A 19,811-nucleotide genomic window follows, 5' to 3' on the forward strand; every position below is an offset into this window, starting at 1 on the left:
GGGAATAATTCTAGTTTTTTTGTTGTCACGAGCAGCATTTCCCGCCAATTCCAAGACTTCTGCCGCCAAATATTCCATCACAGCTGCCAAATACACAGGGGCACCGGCTCCGACGCGCTCAGCATAGTTTCCCTTTCGCAGCAGACGATGAATACGACCAACAGGGAATTGTAATCCAGCACGATTAGAGCGGGACTTTGCCTTTCCCTTCACTTTTCCACCTTTACCACGACCAGACATTTTATATTATTGTTTTTTAAATATTTTTTACAAAAGAAAAAACACAAGAGAGCTCACTATTTCACTGTTCACTGTATCACTGCACACTGTAGAATGACAAAATTTTCGAACTGTGCGCTGTCTTTTATCTAAATTTTCGTATGCTCGCACACAGAAAAAAGAGGGTTGTGGCCTTAGAAAGCCGTTGTGGAAAGAGACAATATAATTCGTGAGTTTTTCAGAAAAATTCACAGTTCTCGTTCAGTCGTCATTGTGTGCAGTTCGTTAATAGTGAAAGTGAAGTGAATTATAAAAATAAAATGCCGCCAAAAACTAGTGGTAAAGCAGCTAAAAAAGCCGGAAAGGCACAAAAAAATATCACCAAGACCGATAAGAAGAAGAAGCGCAAGAGGAAGGAAAGCTACGCAATCTACATTTACAAAGTTTTGAAGCAAGTTCATCCTGACACTGGAATTTCATCGAAGGCCATGAGCATCATGAATAGTTTTGTGAACGACATCTTCGAAAGAATTGCTGCTGAAGCCTCTCGCTTAGCTCACTACAACAAGCGTTCAACAATCACAAGTCGGGAAATCCAGACTGCCGTGCGATTGTTGTTGCCTGGTGAACTAGCCAAGCATGCTGTTAGTGAAGGAACAAAGGCGGTTACCAAATACACAAGCTCGAAGTAATTTTTTTTTTATTGAATTTCTTCAAAAATGGCCCTTTTCAGGGCCGCAAAAATATCAATAAGAGATTAGAGAATTGAAAAAAAAATATTTTTTCTACCTGCGGAAAAATTCGTTAAATAAATATTTTTATTTGTGATTGAAGTAATTTTTTTTTATTTAATTTCTTCAAAAATGGCCCTTTTCAGGGCCGCAAAAATATCAATAAGAGATTGAGAATTGACAAAAAAATATATTTTTTTTTCTACCTGCGGAAAAATTCGTTAAATAAATATTTTTATTTGTGATTGTAAGAGTATTTTCTATGAAAAAAATAAATTTTGTAAATTGTTCCAGACGCCACGTGAATCATGTCGCGTCCAATAGAAACACAAACATTTTTTTTATTGTTCTACGCATCGTGTACAGTCTCGAAGCGTCGCAAAAGTTTTAATAAGAAACTAGAGATTTGAGAAGAAAGGTATATACATATATTTTTTTTGCCTGTGGAATGATTTTATGAATCTATTTTGTTTTTCTTTGTGATTTTTGATTAGAAAATATATTTTCTATCAAAAGAAATACAAAAGTTAGTTCTGTTAATTGTTCCAGACACCACGTGTATCGTGCCGAGTCAAGTAGAAACGAAAAACATACAAAAAATACATTTTATTAAATAATTTTGTTTGTTTTGTTCTACCCATCGTGTCACAAAAATATCTATAAAATATTAGAGAATTAAATTTGTTTGTGTTTTTTGATGTCAGATGTATGTAATTTCTATGAAAAGAAATACAAAATTCTTGTTATTTTGTTTAAGATTTTTTTTATTGTTCTACGCATCGAGTACAGTCTCGAAGCGTCACAAAATTTTTAATAAGAAACTAGAGAATTTAAAGAAATGTATGTTTTCTTTGCCTGTGGAATACATATTGTTTTTTGTTTTAATTTTTGATTACAAAATATATTTTCTATGAAAAGAAATACAAAACTTACTTTTGTTGATTGTTCCAGACACGACGTGTATCATGCCGAGTCAACTAAAAACAAAAAAATATAAATTTTGTTTGTATTGTTCTACCCATCGTGTCCAGTTATGTCGCTATGTGTACAGTCACGTAGCGTCGCAAAAACATCTAGGTATAAAATATTAGAGAATTAAATTTGTTTGTGTTTTTTGATGTCAGATGTACGTATGTAATTTCTATGAAAAGAAATACAACACTCTTGATATTTTGTTTAAGAATTTTCTTAATTGTTGCGGATATACTTCATGTCGCGTCCAGTCGATAAAAATATATGAAAATATATGTAATTTCTATGAAAAGAAATACAAAACTCTTGATAAATTGTGTAAGAATTTTTTTATTTGTTGCAGGAATGCGTCATGTCGCGTCCAGTCGATAAAAATATATGAAAAACATATGTAATTCCTGAAATAAAATACAAAACTCTTGATATTTTGTTTAAGAATTTTGTAAATTGTTGCAGGTATACGTCATGTCGCGTCTAGTCCATAAAAATACATGAAAACAAATACCTACATTTTGCCAAAGTATTTCGTTTGTATTTTTCTACGCATCGTGTACAGTCACATAGCGTGGAAACATTTCAATAATTACGTAGGTATTAGAGAAATGCAAAAAAAGAAAAATATGTTGTTGTCTTATTTGATAGTAAAAGTATTTTCTATGAAAGATATTTATTGTTGAAGGCATCGCATCGCGTCCAATCACAAAAAAGTAGAAAATAAACAGTACAGTCTCGCCCATACATATCGCATCGTACCTAGTAGCTGTAGTTAGAAAATAGGCGCAAAAATATATATTATTTATTTGTATTGATATTTCCTTTCTTTCTGCCCAATGAGAAATACATATGAATACAAATAAATTAAGTTTGCTTTTGAATACCTATTTCATAAAAAAACTATTTTCTGTAGAACAAAAAAAGGACGAAAATAAATGCAAAACTAAATACGTTTTCGGTTGTTCAGTCTCGCCCAGACAAATCGCATCGTGCCTAGTAGCTGTAGTAAGAAAATAGGCGCAAAAATATATTATTTATTTGTATTGATATTTCCTTTCTTTCTGCCCAATGAGAAAAACATATGAATACAAATAAATGAAGTTTGCATTTGCAATACCTATTTCATTAAAAAAAGTATTTTCTGTAGAACAAAAAAGCGCGAAAATAAATGCAAAACAAAATACGTTTCCGTTTGTTCAGTAGTGGTAGTCCCGTAGCGGCGACAGCGCGCGCCGGCCGCGCGGCGGCGTCGCATCGCATCCAGCCACTTCACCACCTATCCCGTCGCCGTTGCTCCACCAGCCCATCGCATCTCAACGCTATCATCGAGATAGTCCAAAAATTCTCCCTCCTTTTTAATAAAAAATTAAAAAAAAAAAAGTTTTTATATCTCATTTTAGTATATTTTTTGTAGCCCTGAAAAGGACTGTGGATTTTTGTTTTGATTTCAACTTTGTTTTTCATTGAAATGGAAATTTTACTTCTTTGCCTTTTTAACAGCGACTGCCTTTTTTGGCTTGGCTGCTGCTGTGGCTGATTTTGCTTTTGGCACTTTAGGTTTAGGCGCGGCTGCCTTTGCTTTTGTTGGCTTTGCCTTAACTGCACTCGTTTTTTTAACACTTTTCACTTTTGGTTTTTCCACCTTCTTTTTATCTGCACTGGCACTTTTTTTTGTTGTGGCGGCTACTTTTTTTACTTTCTTTTCACCAGACACTTTTTTTAATTTTTTGTCACCAGCAGCGGCAGCTTTTGGTTTGGCGGCAGATTTTTTCTTCTCAGCAGACTTGGCCTTTGGTTCCTTGTTGGCACTAGGCGACAATTTAAAAGAACCCGCAGCTCCTTTTCCTTTGGTTTGCACTAATTTACCACTTATTACAGCACCTTTTAAATATTTTTTTATAAACGGAGCAAGTTTTTGTACATCAACTTTGTAAGTAGCAGCAATATATTTTTTGATTGCCAAAAGGGAAGAACCACCGCGATCTTTCAATGTTTTAATTGCCGCATCCACCATTTGCTGAGTCGGAGGATGAGTTGGTGCCGATTTTGGTTTTTTTGACCCACTTGCGGCGGCAGCTTTTTTTGGTTTTTTTTCCGCAACGATTGCAGGAGACGTAGCTACAGTATCTGCCATTTTGAATTCACTATTATTAATCACTTTAGAGCACAATTTTAAGAAATAGAAACACGTTTTTGTTAAAATTGCGCCAAATCCGCACCTACAGAAACGGCTAAATGAGAATCAAAGAGAGCGAAGGTATACAAAAAATTCATTTTGTACATAATTTGTACACTTTTGCAACTTAGTTTCCTCTTAAAACTTCAAAAATTTACGTCTTTTCGACCTAAATATTATAAAACAATTGACAAAATTTATTCTTACAATAATAATAGATAATTTAATAAATAATTTGATTGAAAAAACACTATCTATCAATGCATTAATAACAATTAAAGTAAATGTTTGGTGGTATTTTTTTAATACTTACCAACAAGAATGTTTATATTTAATAAATTAAACATATTTTCAGCTTGAAATTATTTTTAACATAAAGCTGATAGTTTATTTAAACTAAATAACTAAAAATTTCATCAAATTCTTACTTAATTTCTTTTTAATAAAATTAAAACAATATGGGTAATGAAACGCGTAGCATTTTTTCCCTAGGCTGTGACTTTTTCTTAGAAAATTTGTTAAACATTATCCCAAGCAAGAAAACAAATGAAAAACTATATTTATATTATTTTGTTCATAAATATTAAATATTTAATCCATAACAAACATTAAAATACCAAAAATTTAAACAAATAATCAAGCAATCAAAACTCATAAACTATCGAATATTCGCTTGCCAAGGTTTACAAATTCACATTTGTATTACAAAAATCTGTACATTGAAAAAAAAACTTTCTTGCTTCAAAATTTGCCTTCAGATATATAAAAAAAAAACAAAGCATAGACTTATAAAATACATCATTGAAATATTAAAAATTAAAACACACAAAACTCAAACATTTTCGAGTATTGACTTGCTTAGTAGACAAATTCACATTTTTACGAGTATTACAAAAAACTGTACATAGAAAAAAATTCTTACTTGAAAATTTGCCTTCAGACATAAAAAAAAGAAGCAATGCCTTATAAAATAACTATAATTAAAAAAGAAAAACAAAATTCATAAATTTTCGAGCATTGGCTTGCGTAGGTATAAATATTTTCATTTGTATGATAAAAACTATGCATAGAAAGCAAGCAATAACATTTTCAAAATTTGCCTTCAAAGTAAATTATCACATTATCTTTCTACCTAAAATAAAAAAAAAATCGTGGAAATCGATAGGTACGTAATTACTAGATTGAATTAAAATTCATTTATATCTCTTTTAAATATTTTGTGGTCCTGAAAAGGACCGTTGAATATTTTTTTTAACCTCGATGATTTAAGCACGTTCGCCACGGATGCGTCTGGCCAATTGAATGTCTTTTGGCATAATTGTGACACGTTTGGCATGGATGGCGCACAAATTTGTGTCTTCAAACAGGCCAACCAAATAAGCTTCACTTGCTTCTTGAAGCGCCATAACAGCTGAGCTTTGGAAACGCAAATCTGTTTTGAAATCTTGAGCAATTTCACGAACTAAACGTTGGAAAGGCAATTTACGAATTAACAATTCGGTGCTTTTCTGATAACGACGAATCTCACGAAGAGCCACTGTTCCAGGACGATAACGATGTGGTTTCTTTACACCTCCTGTTGCTGGAGCACTTTTACGAGCTGCCTTTGTTGCCAGTTGCTTACGTGGGGCTTTTCCACCAGTCGATTTACGGGCAGTTTGCTTTGTACGAGCCATGATTTCACTTTTTTTCACTTCACTAATAAACACAACACTTTTGTTCACAATTTTTTTAGAAAAATCGAATGTAGATTTCTGTTTAAGTCATTAAATTGGCTATTCATGTTTCCGTTCGACTGTTTTTTTCATTTTCGTTGTCGATTTATTTGGCCAATCAAAATTAAGAATTGTTATGAAAAATAAGTATAAATACTTGTGGTATTTCGAGCGAAGAGCCACAGTTTAACAGTGACTCTTGTGCAGTGCAGTTCTCTAGTTCAGTTTAAGTGTTTTTTTAATTAAATAAATAAAAATGACTGGTCGTGGTAAAGGAGGAAAAGGTTTGGGCAAAGGCGGAGCTAAGCGGCATCGTAAGGTATTGCGTGATAACATTCAAGGAATCACGAAACCAGCAATTCGTCGATTGGCTCGTCGTGGAGGTGTAAAACGTATTTCTGGTTTGATTTACGAAGAAACACGTGGAGTGTTGAAAGTTTTTCTGGAAAATGTTATCCGAGATGCCGTTACTTACACCGAACACGCTAAGCGTAAGACAGTTACAGCTATGGATGTAGTTTACGCTTTGAAGAGACAAGGGCGTACTCTTTACGGTTTCGGAGGTTAAGAATTTTATTCGAAACAAACAATCGGTCCTTTTCAGGACCACAATTAAATATAAAAGAGATTGAAAATAGAAATCATACACCGTTGACGAACAAAATACCTAATTTTTTTTCATTTGCCAATGAATATATGTATGTATATACTAAATACCTGATGATTATCAAAAAAAATTATTTTGCTAATTTACTTACTTTTTTGTACCAAAATATTTTTTTTGAAATGGAAACATAAAATAAAATTCCTTTTTGTGAAAAAATTTTTTTTTTGCTTTAGTCGCAAAAACATATTTTATTCCTTGTATTATTCTTTTTTCGAAATGGAAAAAAAAATTAAATAAAATTCCTTTTTCTGAAATTTTTTTTGTTGCTTTGCATATTTTATTCTTTTTTCCGTAGAAAAAATTTTTTTTTTGCTGCTTTACGGATTGGATACGAACAAATATTTCTTTTTCCAAAGGAAGAAAAAACATTTGTTTGTTGCTTTCTTTTTCTTCGTACGAGAATATTTTAGAATATATACAAAAAATTGAAAAATAAACACATCTCTTAATAGAAATTATTGGATACGAACAAATATTTCTTTTTGCAGAGGAAGAAAAAAACATTTTTTGTTTGTTGGTTTCTTTTTCTTTGAAAAAAAATAAAAAATATTTTTTCCGAACTGAAAAAAAAATGTTTTGTTGCTTTACGGATTGGATACGAACAAATATTTCTTTTTCTTCGTACCAGAATATTTTAAAATTGCTATATACCTACAAGAAATTGAAAAATAACCACATCTTTTAACAGAAATTAGAATTGCATACGAACAAATATTTCTTTTTCCAAAGAAAGAAAAAAACATGTTTGTTGGTTTCTATTTCTTTGAAAAAAAAAAAATAAAAAATATTTTTTCCGAACTGAAAAAAAAATGTTTTGTTGCTTTACGGATTGGATACAAACAAATATTTCTTTTTGCAAAGAAAGAAAAAACATTTGTTTGTTGGTTTCTTCTTCTTCGTATTTTAAAATATATAAAAAAAATGAAAAATATACACATCTCTTAATAGAAATTATTTGTCGTCCTGAAAAGGACGTTTTTTTTTTGTTTGCTGTCACTACATAGATTTAAGCACTTTTCTCTGTCTTCTTTGGCAACAAAACAGCTTGAATATTTGGAAGAACACCTCCTTGTGCGATAGTGACTCCAGAAAGTAATTTATTCAATTCCTCGTCGTTCCGAATAGCCAATTGCAAATGGCGGGGAATAATTCTAGTTTTTTTGTTGTCACGAGCAGCATTTCCCGCCAATTCCAAGACTTCTGCCGCCAAATATTCCATCACAGCTGCCAAATACACAGGGGCACCGGCTCCGACGCGCTCAGCATAGTTTCCCTTTCGCAGCAGACGATGAATACGACCAACAGGGAATTGTAATCCAGCACGATTAGAGCGGGACTTTGCCTTTCCCTTCACTTTTCCACCTTTACCACGACCAGACATTTTATATTATTGTTTTTTAAATATTTTTTACAAAAGAAAAAACACAAGAGAGCTCACTATTTCACTGTTCACTGTATCACTGCACACTGTAGAATGACAAAATTTTCGAACTGTGCGCTGTCTTTTATCTAAATTTTCGTATGCTCGCACACAGAAAAAAGAGGGTTGTGGCCTTAGAAAGCCGTTGTGGAAAGAGACAATATAATTCGTGAGTTTTTCAGAAAAATTCACAGTTCTCGTTCAGTCGTCATTGTGTGCAGTTCGTTAATAGTGAAAGTGAAGTGAATTATAAAAATAAAATGCCGCCAAAAACTAGTGGTAAAGCAGCTAAAAAAGCCGGAAAGGCACAAAAAAATATCACCAAGACCGATAAGAAGAAGAAGCGCAAGAGGAAGGAAAGCTACGCAATCTACATTTACAAAGTTTTGAAGCAAGTTCATCCTGACACTGGAATTTCATCGAAGGCCATGAGCATCATGAATAGTTTTGTGAACGACATCTTCGAAAGAATTGCTGCTGAAGCCTCTCGCTTAGCTCACTACAACAAGCGTTCAACAATCACAAGTCGGGAAATCCAGACTGCCGTGCGATTGTTGTTGCCTGGTGAACTAGCCAAGCATGCTGTTAGTGAAGGAACAAAGGCGGTTACCAAATACACAAGCTCGAAGTAATTTTTTTTTATTGAATTTCTTCAAAAATGGCCCTTTTCAGGGCCGCAAAAATATCAATAAGAGATTAGAGAATTGAAAAAAAAAATATTTTTTCTACCTGCGGAAAAATTCGTTAAATAAATATTTTTATTTGTGATTGAAGTAATTTTTTTTTATTTAATTTCTTCAAAAATGGCCCTTTTCAGGGCCGCAAAAATATCAATAAGAGATTAGAGAATTGACAAAAAAATATATTTTTTTTTCTACCTGCGGAAAAATTCGTTAAATAAATATTTTTATTTGTGATTGTAAGAGTATTTTCTATGAAAAAAATAAATTTTGTAAATTGTTCCAGACGCCACGTGAATCATGTCGCGTCCAATAGAAACACAAACATTTTTTTTATTGTTCTACGCATCGTGTACAGTCTCGAAGCGTCGCAAAAGTTTTAATAAGAAACTAGAGATTTGAGAAGAAAGGTATATACATATATTTTTTTTGCCTGTGGAATGATTTTATGAATCTATTTTGTTTTTCTTTGTGATTTTTGATTAGAAAATATATTTTCTATCAAAAGAAATACAAAAGTTAGTTCTGTTAATTGTTCCAGACACCACGTGTATCGTGCCGAGTCAAGTAGAAACGAAAAACATACAAAAAATACATTTTATTAAATAATTTTGTTTGTTTTGTTCTACCCATCGTGTCACAAAAATATCTATAAAATATTAGAGAATTAAATTTGTTTGTGTTTTTTGATGTCAGATGTATGTAATTTCTATGAAAAGAAATACAAAATTCTTGTTATTTTGTTTAAGATTTTTTTTATTGTTCTACGCATCGAGTACAGTCTCGAAGCGTCACAAAATTTTTAATAAGAAACTAGAGAATTTAAAGAAATGTATGTTTTCTTTGCCTGTGGAATACATATTGTTTTTTGTTTTAATTTTTGATTACAAAATATATTTTCTATGAAAAGAAATACAAAACTTACTTTTGTTGATTGTTCCAGACACGACGTGTATCATGCCGAGTCAACTAAAAACAAAAAAATATAAATTTTGTTTGTATTGTTCTACCCATCGTGTCCAGTTATGTCGCTATGTGTACAGTCACGTAGCGTCGCAAAAACATCTAGGTATAAAATATTAGAGAATTAAATTTGTTTGTGTTTTTTGATGTCAGATGTACGTATGTAATTTCTATGAAAAGAAATACAACACTCTTGATATTTTGTTTAAGAATTTTCTTAATTGTTGCGGATATACTTCATGTCGCGTCCAGTCGATAAAAATATATGAAAATATATGTAATTTCTATGAAAAGAAATACAAAACTCTTGATAAATTGTGTAAGAATTTTTTTATTTGTTGCAGGAATGCGTCATGTCGCGTCCAGTCGATAAAAATATATGAAAAACATATGTAATTCCTGAAATAAAATACAAAACTCTTGATATTTTGTTTAAGAATTTTGTAAATTGTTGCAGGTATACGTCATGTCGCGTCTAGTCCATAAAAATACATGAAAACAAATACCTACATTTTGCCAAAGTATTTCGTTTGTATTTTTCTACGCATCGTGTACAGTCACATAGCGTGGAAACATTTCAATAATTACGTAGGTATTAGAGAAATGCAAAAAAAGAAAAATATGTTGTTGTCTTATTTGATAGTAAAAGTATTTTCTATGAAAGATATTTATTGTTGAAGGCATCGCATCGCGTCCAATCACAAAAAAGTAGAAAATAAACAGTACAGTCTCGCCCATACATATCGCATCGTACCTAGTAGCTGTAGTTAGAAAATAGGCGCAAAAATATATATTATTTATTTGTATTGATATTTCCTTTCTTTCTGCCCAATGAGAAATACATATGAATACAAATAAATTAAGTTTGCTTTTGAATACCTATTTCATAAAAAAACTATTTTCTGTAGAACAAAAAAAGGACGAAAATAAATGCAAAACTAAATACGTTTTCGGTTGTTCAGTCTCGCCCAGACAAATCGCATCGTGCCTAGTAGCTGTAGTAAGAAAATAGGCGCAAAAATATATTATTTATTTGTATTGATATTTCCTTTCTTTCTGCCCAATGAGAAAAACATATGAATACAAATAAATGAAGTTTGCATTTGCAATACCTATTTCATTAAAAAAAGTATTTTCTGTAGAACAAAAAAGCGCGAAAATAAATGCAAAACAAAATACGTTTCCGTTTGTTCAGTAGTGGTAGTCCCGTAGCGGCGACAGCGCGCGCCGGCCGCGCGGCGGCGTCGCATCGCATCCAGCCACTTCACCACCTATCCCGTCGCCGTTGCTCCACCAGCCCATCGCATCTCAACGCTATCATCGAGATAGTCCAAAAATTCTCCCTCCTTTTTAATAAAAAATTAAAAAAAAAAAAGTTTTTATATCTCATTTTAGTATATTTTTTGTAGCCCTGAAAAGGACTGTGGATTTTTGTTTTGATTTCAACTTTGTTTTTCATTGAAATGGAAATTTTACTTCTTTGCCTTTTTAACAGCGACTGCCTTTTTTGGCTTGGCTGCTGCTGTGGCTGATTTTGCTTTTGGCACTTTAGGTTTAGGCGCGGCTGCCTTTGCTTTTGTTGGCTTTGCCTTAACTGCACTCGTTTTTTTAACACTTTTCACTTTTGGTTTTTCCACCTTCTTTTTATCTGCACTGGCACTTTTTTTTGTTGTGGCGGCTACTTTTTTTACTTTCTTTTCACCAGACACTTTTTTTAATTTTTTGTCACCAGCAGCGGCAGCTTTTGGTTTGGCGGCAGATTTTTTCTTCTCAGCAGACTTGGCCTTTGGTTCCTTGTTGGCACTAGGCGACAATTTAAAAGAACCCGCAGCTCCTTTTCCTTTGGTTTGCACTAATTTACCACTTATTACAGCACCTTTTAAATATTTTTTTATAAACGGAGCAATTTTTTGTACATCAACTTTGTAAGTAGCAGCAATATATTTTTTGATTGCCAAAAGGGAAGAACCACCGCGATCTTTCAATGTTTTAATTGCCGCATCCACCATTTGCTGAGTCGGAGGATGAGTTGGTGCCGATTTTGGTTTTTTTGACCCACTTGCGGCGGCAGCTTTTTTTGGTTTTTTTTTCCGCAACGATTGCAGGAGACGTAGCTACAGTATCTGCCATTTTGAATTCACTATTATTAATCACTTTAGAGCACAATTTTAAGAAATAGAAACACGTTTTTGTTAAAATTGCGCCAAATCCGCACCTACAGAAACGGCTAAATGAGAATCAAAGAGAGCGAAGGTATACAAAAAATTCATTTTGTACATAATTTGTACACTTTTGCAACTTAGTTTCCTCTTAAAACTTCAAAAATTTACGTCTTTTCGACCTAAATATTATAAAACAATTGACAAAATTTATTCTTACAATAATAATAGATAATTTAATAAATAATTTGATTGAAAAAACACTATCTATCAATGCATTAATAACAATTAAAGTAAATGTTTGGTGGTATTTTTTTAATACTTACCAACAAGAATGTTTATATTTAATAAATTAAACATATTTTCAGCTTGAAATTATTTTTAACATAAAGCTGATAGTTTATTTAAACTAAATAACTAAAAATTTCATCAAATTCTTACTTAATTTCTTTTTAATAAAATTAAAACAATATGGGTAATGAAACGCGTAGCATTTTTTCCCTAGGCTGTGACTTTTTCTTAGAAAATTTGTTAAACATTATCCCAAGCAAGAAAACAAATGAAAAACTATATTTATATTATTTTGTTCATAAATATTAAATATTTAATCCATAACAAACATTAAAATACCAAAAATTTAAACAAATAATCAAGCAATCAAAACTCATAAACTATCGAATATTCGCTTGCCAAGGTTTACAAATTCACATTTGTATTACAAAAATCTGTACATTGAAAAAAAAACTTTCTTGCTTCAAAATTTGCCTTCAGATATATAAAAAAAAAACAAAGCATAGACTTATAAAATACATCATTGAAATATTAAAAATTAAAACACACAAAACTCAAACATTTTCGAGTATTGACTTGCTTAGTAGACAAATTCACATTTTTACGAGTATTACAAAAAACTGTACATAGAAAAAAATTCTTACTTGAAAATTTGCCTTCAGACATAAAAAAAAGAAGCAATGCCTTATAAAATAACTATAATTAAAAAAGAAAAACAAAATTCATAAATTTTCGAGCATTGGCTTGCGTAGGTATAAATATTTTCATTTGTATGATAAAAACTATGCATAGAAAGCAAGCAATAACATTTTCAAAATTTGCCTTCAAAGTAAATTATCACATTATCTTTCTACCTAAAATAAAAAAAAAATCGTGGAAATCGATAGGTACGTAATTACTAGATTGAATTAAAATTCATTTATATCTCTTTTAAATATTTTGTGGTCCTGAAAAGGACCGTTGAATATTTTTTTTAACCTCGATGATTTAAGCACGTTCGCCACGGATGCGTCTGGCCAATTGAATGTCTTTTGGCATAATTGTGACACGTTTGGCATGGATGGCGCACAAATTTGTGTCTTCAAACAGGCCAACCAAATAAGCTTCACTTGCTTCTTGAAGCGCCATAACAGCTGAGCTTTGGAAACGCAAATCTGTTTTGAAATCTTGAGCAATTTCACGAACTAAACGTTGGAAAGGCAATTTACGAATTAACAATTCGGTGCTTTTCTGATAACGACGAATCTCACGAAGAGCCACTGTTCCAGGACGATAACGATGTGGTTTCTTTACACCTCCTGTTGCTGGAGCACTTTTACGAGCTGCCTTTGTTGCCAGTTGCTTACGTGGGGCTTTTCCACCAGTCGATTTACGGGCAGTTTGCTTTGTACGAGCCATGATTTCACTTTTTTTCACTTCACTAATAAACACAACACTTTTGTTCACAATTTTTTTAGAAAAATCGAATGTAGATTTCTGTTTAAGTCATTAAATTGGCTATTCATGTTTCCGTTCGACTGTTTTTTTCATTTTCGTTGTCGATTTATTTGGCCAATCAAAATTAAGAATTGTTATGAAAAATAAGTATAAATACTTGTGGTATTTCGAGCGAAGAGCCACAGTTTAACAGTGACTCTTGTGCAGTGCAGTTCTCTAGTTCAGTTTAAGTGTTTTTTTAATTAAATAAATAAAAATGACTGGTCGTGGTAAAGGAGGAAAAGGTTTGGGCAAAGGCGGAGCTAAGCGGCATCGTAAGGTATTGCGTGATAACATTCAAGGAATCACGAAACCAGCAATTCGTCGATTGGCTCGTCGTGGAGGTGTAAAACGTATTTCTGGTTTGATTTACGAAGAAACACGTGGAGTGTTGAAAGTTTTTCTGGAAAATGTTATCCGAGATGCCGTTACTTACACCGAACACGCTAAGCGTAAGACAGTTACAGCTATGGATGTAGTTTACGCTTTGAAGAGACAAGGGCGTACTCTTTACGGTTTCGGAGGTTAAGAATTTTATTCGAAACAAACAATCGGTCCTTTTCAGGACCACAATTAAATATAAAAGAGATTGAAAATAGAAATCATACACCGTTGACGAACAAAATACCTAATTTTTTTTCATTTGCCAATGAATATATGTATGTATATACTAAATACCTGATGATTATCAAAAAAAATTATTTTGCTAATTTACTTACTTTTTTGTACCAAAATATTTTTTTTGAAATGGAAACATAAAATAAAATTCCTTTTTGTGAAAAAATTTTTTTTTTGCTTTAGTCGCAAAAACATATTTTATTCCTTGTATTATTCTTTTTTCGAAATGGAAAAAAAAATTAAATAAAATTCCTTTTTCTGAAATTTTTTTTGTTGCTTTGCATATTTTATTCTTTTTTCCGTAGAAAAAATTTTTTTTTTGCTGCTTTACGGATTGGATACGAACAAATATTTCTTTTTCCAAAGGAAGAAAAAACATTTGTTTGTTGCTTTCTTTTTCTTCGTACGAGAATATTTTAGAATATATACAAAAAATTGAAAAATAAACACATCTCTTAATAGAAATTATTGGATACGAACAAATATTTCTTTTTGCAGAGGAAGAAAAAAACATTTTTTGTTTGTTGGTTTCTTTTTCTTTGAAAAAAAATAAAAAATATTTTTTCCGAACTGAAAAAAAAATGTTTTGTTGCTTTACGGATTGGATACGAACAAATATTTCTTTTTCTTCGTACCAGAATATTTTAAAATTGCTATATACCTACAAGAAATTGAAAAATAACCACATCTTTTAACAGAAATTAGAATTGCATACGAACAAATATTTCTTTTTCCAAAGAAAGAAAAAAACATGTTTGTTGGTTTCTATTTCTTTGAAAAAAAAAAAATAAAAAATATTTTTTCCGAACTGAAAAAAAAATGTTTTGTTGCTTTACGGATTGGATACAAACAAATATTTCTTTTTGCAAAGAAAGAAAAAACATTTGTTTGTTGGTTTCTTCTTCTTCGTATTTTAAAATATATAAAAAAAATGAAAAATATACACATCTCTTAATAGAAATTATTTGTCGTCCTGAAAAGGACGTTTTTTTTTTGTTTGCTGTCACTACATAGATTTAAGCACTTTTCTCTGTCTTCTTTGGCAACAAAACAGCTTGAATATTTGGAAGAACACCTCCTTGTGCGATAGTGACTCCAGAAAGTAATTTATTCAATTCCTCGTCGTTCCGAATAGCCAATTGCAAATGGCGGGGAATAATTCTAGTTTTTTTGTTGTCACGAGCAGCATTTCCCGCCAATTCCAAGACTTCTGCCGCCAAATATTCCATCACAGCTGCCAAATACACAGGGGCACCGGCTCCGACGCGCTCAGCATAGTTTCCCTTTCGCAGCAGACGATGAATACGACCAACAGGGAATTGTAATCCAGCACGATTAGAGCGGGACTTTGCCTTTCCCTTCACTTTTCCACCTTTACCACGACCAGACATTTTATATTATTGTTTTTTAAATATTTTTTACAAAAGAAAAAACACAAGAGAGCTCACTATTTCACTGTTCACTGTATCACTGCACACTGTAGAATGACAAAATTTTCGAACTGTGCGCTGTCTTTTATCTAAATTTTCGTATGCTCGCACACAGAAAAAAGAGGGTTGTGGCCTTAGAAAGCCGTTGTGGAAAGAGACAATATAATTCGTGAGTTTTTCAGAAAAATTCACAGTTCTCGTTCAGTCGTCATTGTGTGCAGTTCGTTAATAGTGAAAGTGAAGTGAATTATAAAAATAAAATGCCGCCAAAAACTAGTGGTAAAGCAGCTAAAAAAGCCGGAAAGGCACAAAAAAATATCACCAAGACCGATAAGAAGAAGAAGCGCAAGAGGAAGGAAAGCTACGCAATCTACATTTACAAAGTTTTGAAGCAAGTTCATCCTGACACTGGAATTTCATCGAAGGCCATGAGCATCATGAATAGTTTTGTGAACGACATCTTCGAAAGAATTGCTGCTGAAGCCTCTCGCTTAGCTCACTACAACAAGCGTTCAACAATCACAAGTCGGGAAATCCAGACTGCCGTGCGATTGTTGTTGCCTGGTGAACTAGCCAAGCATGCTGTTAGTGAAGGAACAAAGGCGGTTACCAAATACACAAGCTCGAAGTAATTTTTTTTTATTGAATTTCTTCAAAAATGGCCCTTTTCAGGGCCGCAAAAATATCAATAAGAGATTAGAGAATTGAAAAAAAAAATATTTTTTCTACCTGCGGAAAAATTCGTTAAATAAATATTTTTATTTGTGATTGAAGTAATTTTTTTTTATTTAATTTCTTCAAAAATGGCCCTTTTCAGGGCCGCAAAAATATCAATAAGAGATTAGAGAATTGACAAAAAAATATATTTTTTTTTCTACCTGCGGAAAAATTCGTTAAATAAATATTTTTATTTGTGATTGTAAGAGTATTTTCTATGAAAAAAATAAATTTTGTAAATTGTTCCAGACGCCACGTGAATCATGTCGCGTCCAATAGAAACACAAACATTTTTTTTATTGTTCTACGCATCGTGTACAGTCTCGAAGCGTCGCAAAAGTTTTAATAAGAAACTAGAGATTTGAGAAGAAAGGTATATACATATATTTTTTTTGCCTGTGGAATGATTTTATGAATCTATTTTGTTTTTCTTTGTGATTTTTGATTAGAAAATATATTTTCTATCAAAAGAAATACAAAAGTTAGTTCTGTTAATTGTTCCAGACACCACGTGTATCGTGCCGAGTCAAGTAGAAACGAAAAACATACAAAAAATACATTTTATTAAATAATTTTGTTTGTTTTGTTCTACCCATCGTGTCCAGTTATGTCGCTATGTGTACAGTGTACAGTCACGTAGCGTCACAAAAATATCTATAAAATATTAGAGAATTAAATTTGTTTGTGTTTTTTGATGTCAGATGTATGTAATTTCTATGAAAAGAAATACAAAATTCTTGTTATTTTGTTTAAGATTTTTTTTATTGTTCTACGCATCGAGTACAGTCTCGAAGCGTCACAAAATTTTTAATAAGAAACTAGAGAATTTAAAGAAATGTATGTTTTCTTTGCCTGTGGAATACATATTGTTTTTTGTTTTAATTTTTGATTACAAAATATATTTTCTATGAAAAGAAATACAAAACTTACTTTTGTTGATTGTTCCAGACACGACGTGTATCATGCCGAGTCAACTAAAAACAAAAAAATATAAATTTTGTTTGTATTGTTCTACCCATCGTGTCCAGTTATGTCGCTATGTGTACAGTCACGTAGCGTCGCAAAAACATCTAGGTATAAAATATTAGAGAATTAAATTTGTTTGTGTTTTTTGATGTCAGATGTACGTATGTAATTTCTATGAAAAGAAATACAACACTCTTGATATTTTGTTTAAGAATTTTCTTAATTGTTGCGGATATACTTCATGTCGCGTCCAGTCGATAAAAATATATGAAAATATATGTAATTTCTATGAAAAGAAATACAAAACTCTTGATAAATTGTGTAAGAATTTTTTTATTTGTTGCAGGAATGCGTCATGTCGCGTCCAGTCGATAAAAATATATGAAAAACATATGTAATTCCTGAAATAAAATACAAAACTCTTGATATTTTGTTTAAGAATTTTGTAAATTGTTGCAGGTATACGTCATGTCGCGTCTAGTCCATAAAAATACATGAAAACAAATACCTACATTTTGCCAAAGTATTTCGTTTGTATTTTTCTACGCATCGTGTACAGTCACATAGCGTGGAAACATTTCAATAATTACGTAGGTATTAGAGAAATGCAAAAAAAGAAAAATATGTTGTTGTCTTATTTGATAGTAAAAGTATTTTCTATGAAAGATATTTATTGTTGAAGGCATCGCATCGCGTCCAATCACAAAAAAGTAGAAAATAAACAGTACAGTCTCGCCCATACATATCGCATCGTACCTAGTAGCTGTACTTAGAAAATAGGCGCAAAAATATATATTATTTATTTGTATTGATATTTCCTTTCTTTCTGCCCAATGAGAAATACATATGAATACAAATAAATTAAGTTTGCTTTTGAATACCTATTTCATAAAAAAACTATTTTCTGTAGAACAAAAAAAGGACGAAAATAAATGCAAAACTAAATACGTTTTCGGTTGTTCAGTCTCGCCCAGACAAATCGCATCGTGCCTAGTAGCTGTAGTAAGAAAATAGGCGCAAAAATATATTATTTATTTGTATTGATATTTCCTTTCTTTCTGCCCAATGAGAAAAACATATGAATACAAATAAATGAAGTTTGCATTTGCAATACCTATTTCATTAAAAAAAGTATTTTCTGTAGAACAAAAAAGCGCGAAAATAAATGCAAAACAAAATACGTTTCCGTTTGTTCAGTAGTGGTAGTCCCGTAGCGGCGACAGCGCGCGCCGGCCGCGCGGCGGCGTCGCATCGCATCTAGCCACTTCACCACTTATCCCGTCGCCGTTGCTCCACCAGCCCATCGCATCTCAACGCTATCATCGAGATAGTCCAAAAATTCTCCCTCCTTTTTAATAAAAAATTTAAAAAAAAAAGTTTTTATATCTCATTTTAGTATATTTTTTGTAGCCCTGAAAAGGACTGTGGATTTTTGTTTTGATTTCAACTTTGTTTTTCATTGAAATGGAAATTTTACTTCTTTGCCTTTTTAACAGCGACTGCCTTTTTTGGCTTGGCTGCTGCTGTGGCTGATTTTGCTTTTGGCACTTTAGGTTTAGGCGCGGCTGCCTTTGCTTTTGTTGGCTTTGCCTTAACTGCACTCGTTTTTTTAACACTTTTCACTTTTGGTTTTTCCACCTTCTTTTTATCTGCACTGGCACTTTTTTTTGTTGTGGCGGCTACTTTTTTTACTTTCTTTTCACCAGACACTTTTTTTAATTTTTTGTCACCAGCAGCGGCAGCTTTTGGTTTGGCGGCAGATTTTTTCTTCTCAGCAGACTTGGCCTTTGGTTCCTTGTTGGCACTAGGCGACAATTTAAAAGAACCCGCAGCTCCTTTTCCTTTGGTTTGCACTAATTTACCACTTATTACAGCACCTTTTAAATATTTTTTTATAAACGGAGCAAGTTTTTGTACATCAACTTTGTAAGTAGCAGCAATATATTTTTTGATTGCCAAAAGGGAAGAACCACCGCGATCTTTCAATGTTTTAATTGCCGCATCCACCATTTGCTGAGTCGGAGGATGAGTTGGTGCCGATTTTGGTTTTTTTGACCCACTTGCGGCGGCAGCTTTTTTTGGTTTTTTTTCCGCAACGATTGCAGGAGACGTAGCTACAGTATCTGCCATTTTGAATTCACTATTATTAATCACTTTAGAGCACAATTTTAAGAAATAGAAACACGTTTTTGTTAAAATTGCGCCAAATCCGCACCTACAGAAACGGCTAAATGAGAATCAAAGAGAGCGAAGGTATACAAAAAATTCATTTTGTACATAATTTGTACACTTTTGCAACTTAGTTTCCTCTTAAAACTTCAAAAATTTACGTCTTTTCGACCTAAATATTATAAAACAATTGACAAAATTTATTCTTACAATAATAATAGATAATTTAATAAATAATTTGATTGAAAAAACACTATCTATCAATGCATTAATAACAATTAAAGTAAATGTTTGGTGGTATTTTTTTAATACTTACCAACAAGAATGTTTATATTTAATAAATTAAACATATTTTCAGCTTGAAATTATTTTTAACATAAAGCTGATAGTTTATTTAAACTAAATAACTAAAAATTTCATCAAATTCTTACTTAATTTCTTTTTAATA

The 19,811-nt window shown here is 32.0% G+C and overlaps 2 protein-coding genes across 2 annotated transcripts; both read right to left on the minus strand.

The window, feature by feature from the left end:
- Positions 1-5,357: 5,357 nt before the first annotated feature.
- Positions 5,358-13,385, minus strand: LOC129950592 (histone H3-like). Its single transcript, XM_056062522.1, has 2 exons — positions 12,987-13,385; positions 5,358-5,768 (listed from the first exon to the last, which is right to left on the minus strand). The coding sequence occupies exons 1-2, from the start codon at positions 13,383-13,385 to the stop codon at positions 5,358-5,360; spliced, it is 810 nt and encodes a 269-aa protein (XP_055918497.1).
- Positions 13,386-13,399: 14 nt separating this feature from the next.
- On the minus strand, positions 13,400-15,507 carry LOC129950593 (histone H2A-like). The gene is made up of 2 exons (XM_056062523.1): positions 15,109-15,507; positions 13,400-13,407 (listed from the first exon to the last, which is right to left on the minus strand). Exons 1-2 carry the CDS (start codon positions 15,470-15,472, stop codon positions 13,400-13,402), a joined length of 372 nt encoding a protein of 123 aa, XP_055918498.1. The 5' UTR covers positions 15,473-15,507.
- Between the last annotated feature and the right edge of the window lie 4,304 nt (positions 15,508-19,811).

This window comes from Eupeodes corollae, chromosome 3 (genome assembly GCF_945859685.1).
Source record: "Eupeodes corollae chromosome 3, idEupCoro1.1, whole genome shotgun sequence".
In the NCBI taxonomy this organism is placed as follows: Eukaryota; Metazoa; Arthropoda; class Insecta; order Diptera; family Syrphidae; genus Eupeodes; species Eupeodes corollae.